This window comes from Poecilia mexicana, unplaced genomic scaffold, assembly GCF_051168715.1.
Source record: "Poecilia mexicana isolate PSO_F unplaced genomic scaffold, ASM5116871v1 scaffold_4, whole genome shotgun sequence".
NCBI lineage: Eukaryota > Metazoa > Chordata > Actinopteri > Cyprinodontiformes > Poeciliidae > Poecilia > Poecilia mexicana.
Window position 1 is genome coordinate 27,147,688 of NW_028263373.1, and position 12,941 is coordinate 27,160,628.

The following is a 12,941-nucleotide window of genomic DNA, read 5'->3' on the forward strand; positions in this document are numbered from 1 at the left end:
CATTGCAGGTCCAGTTAAGTGGCAGAACAAACATGACTGTATGACTCACTAGTGCAACAGGTTGACCTGTAAACAGGAAACTGACAGGAATCAGGCTTTGAGTTTCACCAGGGAACCAAGAACTGATGCCTAGGATCCAATCAAGACAACAAACCATTGAGTTGATGTTTCTTAAATCAACCAATCTGCCTTCCTGTTCAGAACCAAAACAACACAGGAAAATGTCCCTTTGACAGCATTTCACAATGTTTCCAAAACAAATCAGAATATCTGGGTCTTGATGGGACTCAGATATGGGGTTAGAGTTAACTAACCTTTTGGACTCGGTCTGTTGGGTTCTGGATGGCACAGCATGTGGAGCCCCAGCTCCACAGCCAGTCACCATTTCATGTCTTCCCAATGATCCAGGGAATCTTTGAATAGCTGCATGATTTCGTTCAGGCCATAAATGGATTTGAAGAGATTCTCTAAGAGAAACATTTAAAGTGTCGCTTTGATGATTTCCAGGGTTGTAGTCAGTTATCCACTTTCAATTAGTTATTCAATCAACCATTTTAATAGACGTGCAACATACAAAACTCATAATTTAAAGCTGAGGTATTTAACTTATTTTATTTTTTTTTTTTTTTACATATTTGTTGAAACTGTCACCATAACCTGACTGTATGGTATGAGACAATCTGTGGAAAGTCTGAACTCTGCCTTCTCCCTGTGTGAAATGAAGAAATACAGTTGGCACTGAATACACAGTTTAGTCAGAAACGACCAATCAGAGTCAGGAGGAGGGTCTCAATGCTGTCAATCAAACTTGTGTGTGTTCTGATTAAATTGCAAATGACAGAGAAACAACTTACCTTTCCAGAAAAACACTTAGCGTTCATGAGAGGGAAAATACAGAGGAAGGGGGAATGAGCCGCTTATGAGGATGATTGACAGCACTAAAGCCCTCCTTCCGGCTCTGATTGGTTGTTTCGCGTTAGCACTGGTAGAAGGCAGAGGAACTCCATTTTTTTTTCTTCAGATTATCTGTGTGCCGTCACAACATCGTAAACTTAATTTTTTTTTTAAATAAATGCTACATACCCCTTCATTAATGAAAACTATTTTTGTAAAGATTCCTGAACCACCAGGCTGTTTTAGTCATATTCACTTCCTTTTACCAGAGCTTTGTGTCACTTCCTTTAAACCCAGGTGTCTGGACATGCTTGTGCTCCTGTGTTACACACACACACACACACACACACACACATCATGGGGCCCCACAGCTTGACACAATACTACACACACGTCTTGTGGTATTAAAAACTCTGCGGGATGCCCTTCACAGCAGCTTTCTTTACCAATCAGTCCGAGTAGTAAATCTCAGAATGGGCGTTCCCATGAGAAAATGTTAACTTCAGTTCTCCTTTTCTTTTCTTCCTTTGGTAAACTTGTCAAATAAAACCTGACGTTCAATCTGGTGATGTTGATTTCACTTGGACTGATTCAGTTTTCCTTCCCGGTGAGCATATTGTCTCTTTTGGCAGCTTTGAGGGGATATTTGCATCTTTTGGCAAATTTTATTATAAAAAGAAAATTCCAGATGTATGAATTCTGTTAGAAGTTCTTGCATTTGGATCAGTTTCTGAAATCTATGATGGTGTATTAGGGCCATTGTACATAGAAAAAAGAGTAAATTTCCACCCAAACAAAAATTGAGATTCTCAGAAATTATCTAGAAAAACACTTGGAATTTTTCTGAGCTCCTAAGGGTGAAAACTTTTGATTTTTGGATCTCAAAGTTTCCAAATTTTCCTTTTAGAATCTTTTTTAGTTTAATCTCAAAACATCAGTTTTTTGGCAGGTGTTTCTCCTTTTTTTTTCTTTCTACAATAACCCTGATGTAGCAATATAAGCAGTAGAGGGAAGTTATAGTGAAAACTAAAATCATTTCTTCAGTGTCACTGAACCATCAGAGGAACCATTTTTGCCTGAACCTCTTTCAGCGGCACGAAGAATGATGCTCTTGATATCAACCAATCCACAAAGAAATGTTTTTGGTTACCAAATGGAGAAAGTAGAAGGGCCAAACAAAGGTGGAGGAGGGGGGCAACCACCCCAAATAGAAGTTGGCAGCAGATTAACGGGGTAGCGATGTCAAAGCCCGTCTCAGGCCTCTGCAGATAGTGGCTGCATTCAAGTCAGCAGAATAGAATTTGCATGCGGATAATACAGAAGAGAATAAGGGTCCATGTCTGCAGCACACAGCTGTGGAGCCCACATATGAAAGAAATATTACCCCCCCCCCAGCCAGACGGGCCTTTCTCCACATCTGTCCTTCGACTGTGTGACTGATTATTTTGGGCATTCCGACTGGAGATGCCCCCAGGAGGCAACTGGGCAACAAGGGCCTCTGTTTGCCCCTGGAACACTGCAGAAACACAAAGTCTCACTAAGGATTTGATACATTGGAAATCAGACAAAAAATATCTTCAAGTAACTTTTCAGCTACAAATAGGGACTCAATTTGAGTAAATAAATCCTCAATACTGATTTTTTTTAAAAGTACCAGAATGGACCACTGGCAAATTAATTCACTTATGAAAGAATAAGAAGCGGAAATAATCAGAGTGGATCGAACACATTTTCATCAGTTTTTTACCAAAACAAGCTCCTGTATCTTGCTGAAAAGTTACTTGTAACTTAGTTTTGTCTTATTTCAAGTGCACTAAGGTATTTGCACTATAAACTGGACCATAATTAGAAATATTTTGTGGTTTTTGCAGTGAACACCCACCCGTTCCTGTGCTGGTTTTGTTTCTCTCCTCACCCCTCGCTGCCCTGTGGAGCAGGAGGCCGTCCACAAAAGATCATCTCTGAGACTCAGTCATAAACTCCACAATTAACAACTCCAAATCTTCTCTTCTTCAGCAGGGTGTGTGTGTGTGTGTGTGTGTGTGTGTGCGTGTGTGTGTGTGTGTGGAGTTCATGTTTAAGGCTCTTGCTGCAGCACCAGCCCTGGTTACCATGGCGTCCTACCCGACTGAGGCATGCCATTCTTCTCCTCCCCCCTCCCCTTCCTGACCCCCCATTGCCGAACTGCGGCTCTTATTCTGACTCAAGCTATTGTGGAGCGCACAAGTGGCTCTCAGAGGAGAAGGGGATGCGGAGAGAAAGGGTGGGGTCAGGGTTCAGGCGAAAGGCTCCCCGTCGGGGCTCCTTTTCTGTTATCAAATTTGTTGTGAGACAAAAAGAGCTACAGTTTCATTCCTCGGGCCGTCTTGAGGGAGAGAGGAGAGGGGTCATAGGACGGCATTCCTCGTGTCAGAGCATCAGTTCTTCCACGGAGCGCCACATGAACTCCTGGTCTTCAGTCAGGACTCCCTGCTCCACCACCGACCGCCGCACACTCAGGATATCAGCCGGTAAGTCTGCTCAGCATCTGACTTTATCACATCTGCTTCCACAATAACTATGTGCATCGGTATTTTCTGTCAGTCTGAATCATTTAAAACATTTTTTGAAGTCTTTAAAAGTAGTTTTTTTTATGTTCTGTTTCTGATTAATCAGTTATTTGTGTGGGACATTTCAGCATCAAGGTAGTTCAGAGAGCTTTACGTCATGAAAACATCAAAACATAAGCAAGTGTGAAACTAGTAATGTCAAAATATGTTGGACAATGTTCCAGTTATGATTCAAAAAGCAACTCTGAACAGATTGGTTTTTATTCTTGATTTAAAGGAACTCAGTGTTTCTTCTGTTTTGCATTTCCCTTAAAGTTTGTTCCAGATTTGATGTGAATAGAAGCTGAATGCTGCTTCTCCATGTTTGGCTCTTTATGTATTGGGTTCAAAGTGAGATCTACACTTTCTCTTAGAAACTAAAAAAAAAAAGAAATACGAGAAACTTTTTTCTCTACGGAAAGGGAAGAAAAAGTGACATATCCAAAGAAAAATAATCAAATCACTCGTTATGTTACATTTACTATCAGAGTCAATCAACTTGTCAAACCTGTGGTCAGGTCTTCCAGCCTGCATCCCACAGTTCCCTCATATTCTTTGTTTTTTTTTCTTTTCTCAGAAACACCATAGTTTGATTTCTGTTGAGTTTCTGTAGCCGAGTTGCTCCATGATGCCTAGTCGCTCCTTTTCTGCATCTTACTGTGATTCCTGACGTCAAAAATAGGCTGAGGAAAAACAGACATCATGATGCTTCAGCCACCGTGCTTTACAATCTACTCGGGTTGGAATTTAGTTTTTGAGGATCATTTGAGAAACGGTCCATATCCAGATGAAATAAAAATGTTTTCTTCAGTTCGTGAAGCGTTGCTCCATTTCTCTGTCTGTGGGTTGTTGGGGCAAACCAACCTCTCCTGCTTGTTGTTGTTTTTGTTTTCGCCTCCAGGTTGGCTGCACATGTATTTCCTCCACATCTTTTAAGTTTTGGTTTCTATTTTGAATTGTTTGAAGTCATGTTAGCCAATGGTTCTCTTAGACTCACTGAAGGACTGCACCAACCAAACTCCACTGCTGGGATTAGAGCATGCCTCTCTCAATAAATGATTCAATTACACAGATTCACATCACAAATGATGGTTTTCATAACTCTAACTCAACTACTAGAACTCTATTTCTCTTCTAGACATAGAAGACAGTTAGCGATGTTAATCCGCCATATGTTTGAATAAAACTGTATTTGTCAGATTCCTCTTGTTACTCTACAGTATTCCAGTCAAAGTGTCAGATTATACATGCTACAGATTAGTCAACTTTAGACCAGAATGCTCGGTCAGCTCTCCTTAAGAGAGCGTCTGCACAGATCAGCTTAACTAGATCGCTGTGGTGAAAGCGAATTTCTGGTTTTGTTCTCTTCAGGATTATCTCTCAGAGATGCATGTATTCAGGCTTTTCTGCTCCACTGTTCCGCGTCTGGATTGTTTCCCACTTCCACCTCCTCCACCGCCGGGGCTGCAGTTCTTTTCTTTAAGGAGGGATGAAAGCACAGAGTCTGAGTCTTGGCTGGAATTTGCCTCTTTGAGAGCCACACTGCTACATCTGGTTGGCTCCTAATGGACCAAAAGTGAGGAACGTCCAACAGTGTATTAGGGTCAGTGTGGATAGAAAACAAAAGAAGGAGCACATTTCTGCCAAAAAAGTCAGAAATTTTGAGATCAATCTAAGAAATTTTCTGGAAACATTCATCTTAAAATTTTTGTTTTTTGGCAAAAATGTACTCCCGTTTTTTCATTATCTACAATGACTCTAATATGCCATTGCAAAAACAAGCCCCTGATTTCCCTTTTGTTTTTTGATGGGCTCATTAGTTGCACATGTTCTAGTATTGCTGTTGGATTCTGTATAAATGCTACAGAAACAGCCTCAGACTGGTTGTGACCTGCTGATGAAAGCTGAGCTGGTGTCCAGCTACAACAACAGAAGAAAAGAGGAGTGGACAGTGGAGATTTCCCACCGATGGACAATAGTGTGTGTGGGTGTTTATTTTATTTTTTTTTAGGTGTGTCTACACATGAGAATACAATGTTCAGTCCCACAAAGAATGTTTGAAGATGTTTTGGTAAATTTCAAGTTACCTTTAGTAAGTTACAGCAGTTGGTACAGCACTTTGTTTTTAATGGAGCAACTAGAACATTATTTCATACTGGCAGCCCCGTCAAAAGGTGTGTTGATTGTAAAAAGTATTTACTTTTAATGCATATTATGTCTGTTAATATGTTTATTTGGCATAGACTTAAAGTAACATATGAATGGAAACATTGAAAAATGATTAGTTACATGTTATATGTTTTTTAGCTCGTACAGTGGTGATATGTGGATTTTAATGCTACAATGAATGGGATGTGCTTTTGGAGGAATTAGATCTCATAAAACCATCAGTAAAGCTTTATAGTGGAAATGTTGATGTTGATGAGATTTTCTCCAAAATTATAATAACCTTTTTCAACCTTTATAGCTCCACTGTTGAAAATTAGGCTCTAACATTCACAAATGACATTGAAATAAATTCTAGTCCAACATCTGGTTTGAGGTGATTCCTCTGGAACCTGTTGGAGAAAAACTTCAGAAGATGTGGCTTTAACTTAACAGAGCTCTGTGGTTCCTCCTATGAGTCTGAAATTTCTCATATTGAGGTAATCAAACAAAATGTCAGATCTACCATAATAATACTTGCTGGCCTCAGGTTTACAATCAGCTTCTGACTGAGAAACCAGTAACCTGCTCCCAATGTTAGAATCTCACTGAGGAAGAAACTGCATTAAGTTTTCTATCACTTTAATATGTCTGCTATAACAGATATATTTTTGCATATAAAATAAGTTAATAGAGTTTCATTTACAACTTTTATATCTTTGTGTCGATGAGGTAGATCTCAGCCGGATGGTGACAAAAAAGATCTTGGTCACAAAAAATTTGGGCACCCCTGCTTTACAGCCTCCTACTGCAAATTAAAAATGATACAAATTTGGCTAATATACACAGATGATTGATGCAGATAGACTTTATTTTTCAATTAGTGCAAAATTATTACCAAGAAATTAAAATCTTGCATTGAAAATGTCAATATCTACCTGCGAAATACCCTGGTTGAAATCCCGGACAAGCCCCCAATTTATCACAGCCCATCACATTGGCTATGACAAAAAAAGCCCACTGATACATACATTTTTAGAAAATGACCCACACTTTATTTACCAAATTAAATTAACATTATGAAACATGTCTTTAGCTGTGTCAGAGTGCCAGCAGGAACCAGGTTTGACAATTTTGACCCACAGGACAAAAATTCTTGACAGCACTGATCTATATCTTTGTAGCCATATATAGAGGGGTCAAAGTAGGAGGGTACGGTCGGGTACTGCGTACCCCTAAAAGATTTAGAGGGGGCACGCAGAAACTGCAAGAGAGAGAGGAGTGGCTGTCTGCTGTAAAAAATCAATTGGTCCACTGAGCAGCCGTGAGCGATTAGTTTTTCAAAAACAATCTGTTAATGAATAGCTTTTTTTTTCTTCCCCCATTTCATCTTGTTTCTGAACTGTTCGTGCTTTGCTAGAGAGCAGGGTGTAACACGTCGATGGCAGAAGGTTTTGAGTCGATCTCTGCGGTGGGTGACAAACTGACCTCCTCCTCTGGTTCCTTATCAAAACGTTCGTAACTTTATTAAAGAACAACAGAAAAAAATCAACAAAACGTGCTCAAATTAATGACCCAACAACAACCGCTGTAGTTTCTGAACGTTCAATAAACGACAAACTTGGACTAATTATCTCGTTCTTTGTGAGTTTAAGTCATTTACAACAAACATCAAACACGGTAAATATGTTTCATTACGTATTTAACAAACAAATGGCTTCCACCATGATAATTATGTGAAATTAAATTAATTGTCTAATATTTAAAAAAAATAGTTTGATGCTCTCTGGCATCTCGCTTTGAGCTCAGAGTCTGAGAGGCTTTTCCTCTATCAAACTATTTTCTTTTTTTTGCCTCTTATTTAGTGGAAATATTGATGTTGATGAAACTTAATGATAACCTTTTTAACCTTAAAGCTTCACTGTTGAAAATGAGAAGCTAACATTCACAAATAACATTGAAATAAAATCCAGTCCAACATCTGGTTTGAGGTGATTCCTCTGGAACCTGTTGGAGGAAAAATATCCCAACTTCAGAAGATGAGCTTTAACTTAACAGAGCTCTGTCCTCAGATATATATATATATAATGTTTAATAAATTAAACATTAATATGACATTCATGTCAATGATGAGTGAACACAAAATTTTCACTGAATTGCACCTTTTCATGCTAATGTGGACGGTGAATAATTCCTGTACACACAAGAGGAGCTCACATGTGAGCCTGTGAACAGAGGAAAGTTTGAAACTTCAGGTTTTATGCAAATAAAAATTTTGTTTCCACCTAAATCCTTTTACATAAAACAGAAATCCATTCAGAGATAAGGTCTTGGTTCTGTCCGACATGCTTTGGTATCAGGTTTCTGCAAAAAAAATATTGAGCAAATTAGTTGTAATGTGAAGCTAAAAAGCAACAGCCAAAAAAAAAAAAAAAAAAGAGCATGACAAGCACACAAGCTCTTACTGAGAACACAGACTGCACTAAATGGACGTACAATGGGGAATATCTTCAGAAGTCTGCTTCATCATTGGGTAGAACCTCAAGACCCCTGAAGGTGGATTATCTATTAAAACAATAACTATTAATAATACACAAATATAAATTTCATAATGTCAGACAGTGATATAAAAATGATGTGCCTTTATATGCAGTTTATGTAAAAACTTATTTTCAACTGTTTGTTTATCCATTCAAAATGTAAAGAAACAGTTGTAAGTTGCACGTTTGACTTAATGAGATACAAACAATCAGAAGTGTTCGTACACCTCTGATCATGTAGAAACACATCCTACAATAAACTGACTGAAATTCATTGTAGCAGAGTGATATCTAGTCCAGAAAAGCCATGTTTCCTATTTACCAGCTCATATAAATTGGTTGTTAGAAGTCAGAGCCAGTTAAGCTACAAAAAGAAAAGCAAAGAGCTAATGACCTGGGCTGACTTCCTGGGCTTTGTAGAGGAACTTTAATGGTCAGAACGAAGCAATTACATGCTCTGAGGTCACTGGCACTTTAACCAGGGACACTAACATCTATTGTTAACTTGTGAGTCTGGCGCAGTTACAAACATGCTCCCTGCCTCTTGTCTCTCTGTGATTGGACACAGTTGGACTAGCTTGGCTTCCTGTCACTAAGTTAGTTTGCTCCTAGAATACTAAGGTTATGTTCACATTGCAGGCCTTAATGTTCAAATCCAAAGTTTTGTGATTTTTTTTTTCTTTTTTTGCATGGTTGTTCACAGTATGTGACTGTATCTCCTGTGTGAGCTGCAAGCAAGTAAAAGTGTCTCACAGTAGAGGACAAAGTAATGTCACTCGTAGCTAGCGCTCAGAGGTTGTGGAAGAAAAGATGGATGATAAAGGTGGAAAATATCATGCGATTTTAAAGTTGTCCAACCAGAGCGATCACCAACATTAACAACTTAATCTGCGTTATTTCCCACCACTGTTGTTGTTTTTCTTCACACTTCCACATATTAAGACACAGAGCAGTGACATTTGTCGAGCGTCAATGACATACAGGTAGGATAAATGTGACTTGACTGCACAGACATTGGTCACATTTGAAAAGATTACATATCAGATTTAGGACTGCATAACCAAGATGCCACGGTTGCAGTTGTTAAAATTGGATCTGTGTCATGAAAAGACATAGATCCAATCAGATACAGGTTGCATATGGGCAAAAAAAAAACGTATTTAGGTCACTTCAGGCTGCGGTGTGAATGTAGCCTAAGACTGAACTTTTTTTCGACTGAACCCAAATTCATGTCCTAGTGGTTTAAAAGTCAACACTCATCTCTTCTGCGAATATGCATGTGTTGCTTTAAAAAATATATACAAACTGCAATTTTCTGTGAAACTTAATGCAATTTTTCCTCTTTCCTCAGGAACCAAAAATGGAGTCTGCCACGATTGCAGAAACATCTTTACTCTCAAACCAGTCATCTGAGAGCTGTGCACCAGCAGAGACCGCAATAGAGAACCAGCTGTTTGGGTGCTTCTACATGGTGGTCTTCATTCTGGCCCTCGGTAGTAACAGTCTTGCTCTCTGGATCTTCTCTCGTCAGCGTGGGGCTTTCTGCCCCGCTAACATCTTCTTGGTTCATCTGGCAGTGGCAGACCTATCTTATGTGGTCATCCTCCCACTCAGAGCAACTTACCACTTCACTGGAGGGCACTGGCCGCTGGGTGAGGTCCCCTGCAGGCTGGTGGGCTTTTTGTTCTATGTCAACATGTACGCCAGTCTGTACTTCCTGGCTTGCGTGGCAGGGGATCGCTACCTGGCTGTGGTTCACGCTGTAAGGTCAATGAAGCTTCGCCAAGGTCGCTATGCTCACATCATCAGCTTTTCCTTGTGGGTCTTGGTCACACTCTCTATGGCGCCACTGCTGGTTACCCATCAGACGATGCAGGTGGACAACACAACGGTGTGCTTGCAGCTGTACAGAGAGAAGGTGTCCCACAAGGCGCTGGTCTCTCTGGCTGTGGCCTTCACCCCGCCTTTCCTTGTCACCCTATCCTGTTACCTGCTCATCATCCACAGCCTGCACCGGGGCTCCAGGCTGGAACCTGCCCTAAAACTCAGGGCCCTGCGTACCATTGGTGCCGTCATTCTCATTTACATGGTCTGCTTTCTGCCTTATCATCTGAGCAGAGTCACCTTCATCCTTGGCTACAACGACCCAGACATATCCTGCCAAACACGAAGAGCCCTGAGCATGGCCAATCGCCTCACCTCCTCCCTCACCTGCATGAACGGTGCTATGGACCCACTGGTGTACCTGTTTGGGGCAGAGAAATTCAGAAGCACGCTGAAGAGGTTGTTCTGTAAAGATAAGACAGGGATGATTGGGGCCACTAGTGGAGACCTAAAGGGGACACATGAAAGCTCACTGAGTGCCAAGTCTGAGTTCTGAGTAAAAGACCCGGAAGACCGTCGTAAACGGTTCAGGCCTTAATGGATGCTGTGAACCTTAGCCTGGATGGAGTGAAGCATGAACTAAAGTCCAACATCCAGGCTTCACTCTGCACCAGATCTAATAAACCCCTTACGAAACTATTTGTGCAAAGTTTCAATGAAAAGTCACCCTGACTAGACAGCTTGTTTAAAAAGTGAGATGTTCGTTGATTAAAGGGCCCAAGCATCTTACATTTCAGTGTCTGTTTCAGTCAAATTTGGAGGATTTCTTGGTTAATCAAAGACGTATTGTCAATGACATGCAGACAATGACTGACCAACTTCAAATAATGATGTATGTAGATGTCCAATTTAGAATTTTTTTGTGAATAATATAAAGTGACACAACTACAGCCCCTTTCACAAAACACTTTAGGTTGGGACTTAAGATGCTTTTTTTTGCCATCATTTGATTTCTGAAGGTAGCAAGCGGAGATGATCAACGTGGTACTGTTCAAACCCATAGAGGAGGTAGAGACAGAGCTGTAAAAGTCAACGTATGTAAGGAGGAGCTGGGTTTATGGCTCAGGGGTTTGATGTCGGGACGACAGACAACGAGATGATCCGGCTGTGGGACTTGAGGCCAAAACCCAGTGGGACTCTGGTTTCCACATTGACACACGTTGGACAAGTTGCGCTGAAGTAAGCTGAAAACAGATTAATGAACCTCACACGCCTCGTGTCCCTGATACGTTTCACCTTTTACAATGGAAAATGTCAGAAATATATTCCATATTCACCCATCCGGGTTCTACCATGGTCCAGCAAAGTCAGGTTCATTTATTGATTTTAAAAACATGATTAGCTTGAATGGCGTCTTATGATTGACCAAGGGCAAAATAAATAGGGGCTATGGTGGATCTGTTTTATGACAGAGGCCGATGATTCTAGTGTTGAAGCTGTATAATGCATTTTCCTTCTGTGGGAAAGGTTTTTTATTATTATTATTATTTTAAATCCGTACCTTATTGCAACTGTACAGTCAACATGTATTGTTAAAACTGTCATGGTAACCGATTTTTGCATGTTTTGTATGGTTTCAATCATATATCTAATATCATTCCCTTTGTTTTTGAGACGAGTTTCCCCAGTTTTACATTGGAAACCTATGAAAAGATGTTGTATTTTCTGTGACTTCATAGCCTCAACATCTTAGAGGAACAAGCAGCAATATGATCACCATAGTCAGAATTTGTCAGGCGGTCACCTACATTTTTTGTTTGTTTCTGTTTCTTTATCTCATTTCCTGGTCATGTGTGACTCTATTTGGAAGAAAAGGAGGAATAGCTGTTTTTACCGGACATCAGAGGACAATCTGTCATCAACAGCCATTTTCACCACAGTAAATGTGATGAAAATGATAACTTATTTAAATATCAAAACACTTGAAAAGGAAACCAAACCTTCCCATGAACTGTGGACTAAACAGGACCAGGCGTCATGACCTTTGACCATAATAAGAAGAAATAGTGACTGTGAATTCAACTTCTAACGTGTTTTCTGTAAGCCAAGTGAAACAAACACTCATTATTGTAAGAAGTGTGGTTTGAGGTGTATTTAGCTTAGCAACCTTGAGTGTCTAATCCAGACGGGACAGCACAATGAAACTGTGAGAAGCTTGGGGGCTCTGACTGGATTTTTTTTTTTTTGAACAATCAAGTGTAAAAGCTTTCATTTGTGACCAAATTTTTGGAGTTTCAAACTCTTGATTTGAGTCCATGACTGCACCAGCTGAAAAATGTAACAAATGTTGCAGTTTTGCTCCCAAATCAAACCGAGTCTACCGGACTATCAGGTGTGAAAACACCTTTAAAGTATGATTCTGTTAAGGTAACTTTAAAATTGTACAGAATATGCAAACTGTGCATTTGTTGACCTTTAACTTCAGGCCGGCACCAAAGAATCTCAAATGTCGGTTATCCCTTGGGCCGGCTCTGACACTAACCAATGATGATGTAATTATAGTAGAGTAGAGATTTCCTGACATCTTCAGGAGGCTAATATGACAAATTACTGTTGTATATAAATACACTCTTCATTTTTTCTTTCAGCTTCTTAAATTTGCTCTAGTCTGCATTTCTGCTGCAATATTACGCAACACCGTCTGACTTCATGCAACTTGCAAACCGCTGTTATGCTTGAGACAGATTTCACAAGTAGTGCTCTTTCTGATCCTTTAACTTGTAACTGTTTTATTTTTATACTCTGAATTTGTTTAATTCTTCTCATAAAAACTGCAAATGAGAACAGCTGACTCAGTGTTTTTTTCCGTGTCCTGTTGATTTGCCTGTGAACGTTTTGGCTGCTGCTTTGCGACTGAGTTGAGCTCTTGAGCCACAGCGTCGAGTGAAAA

At 40.0% G+C, this 12,941-nt stretch overlaps 1 protein-coding gene across 1 annotated transcript; it reads left to right on the top strand.

The window, feature by feature from the left end:
• Positions 1–3,067: 3,067 nt before the first annotated feature.
• gpr17 (G protein-coupled receptor 17) lies at positions 3,068–12,835 on the top strand. The gene is made up of 2 exons (XM_014974549.2): positions 3,068–3,404; positions 9,519–12,835. The coding sequence occupies exon 2, from the start codon at positions 9,528–9,530 to the stop codon at positions 10,545–10,547; it is 1,020 nt and encodes a 339-aa protein (XP_014830035.1). The 5' UTR covers positions 3,068–3,404; positions 9,519–9,527; the 3' UTR covers positions 10,548–12,835.
• The last annotated feature ends 106 nt before the right edge of the window (positions 12,836–12,941 follow it).

What these genes read in the sequence shown, in the direction of transcription:
- gpr17 (XM_014974549.2), top strand. Translation starts at nt 9,528, where the DNA reads ATGGAGTCTGCCACGATTGCAGAAACATCTTTACTCTCAAACCAGTCA.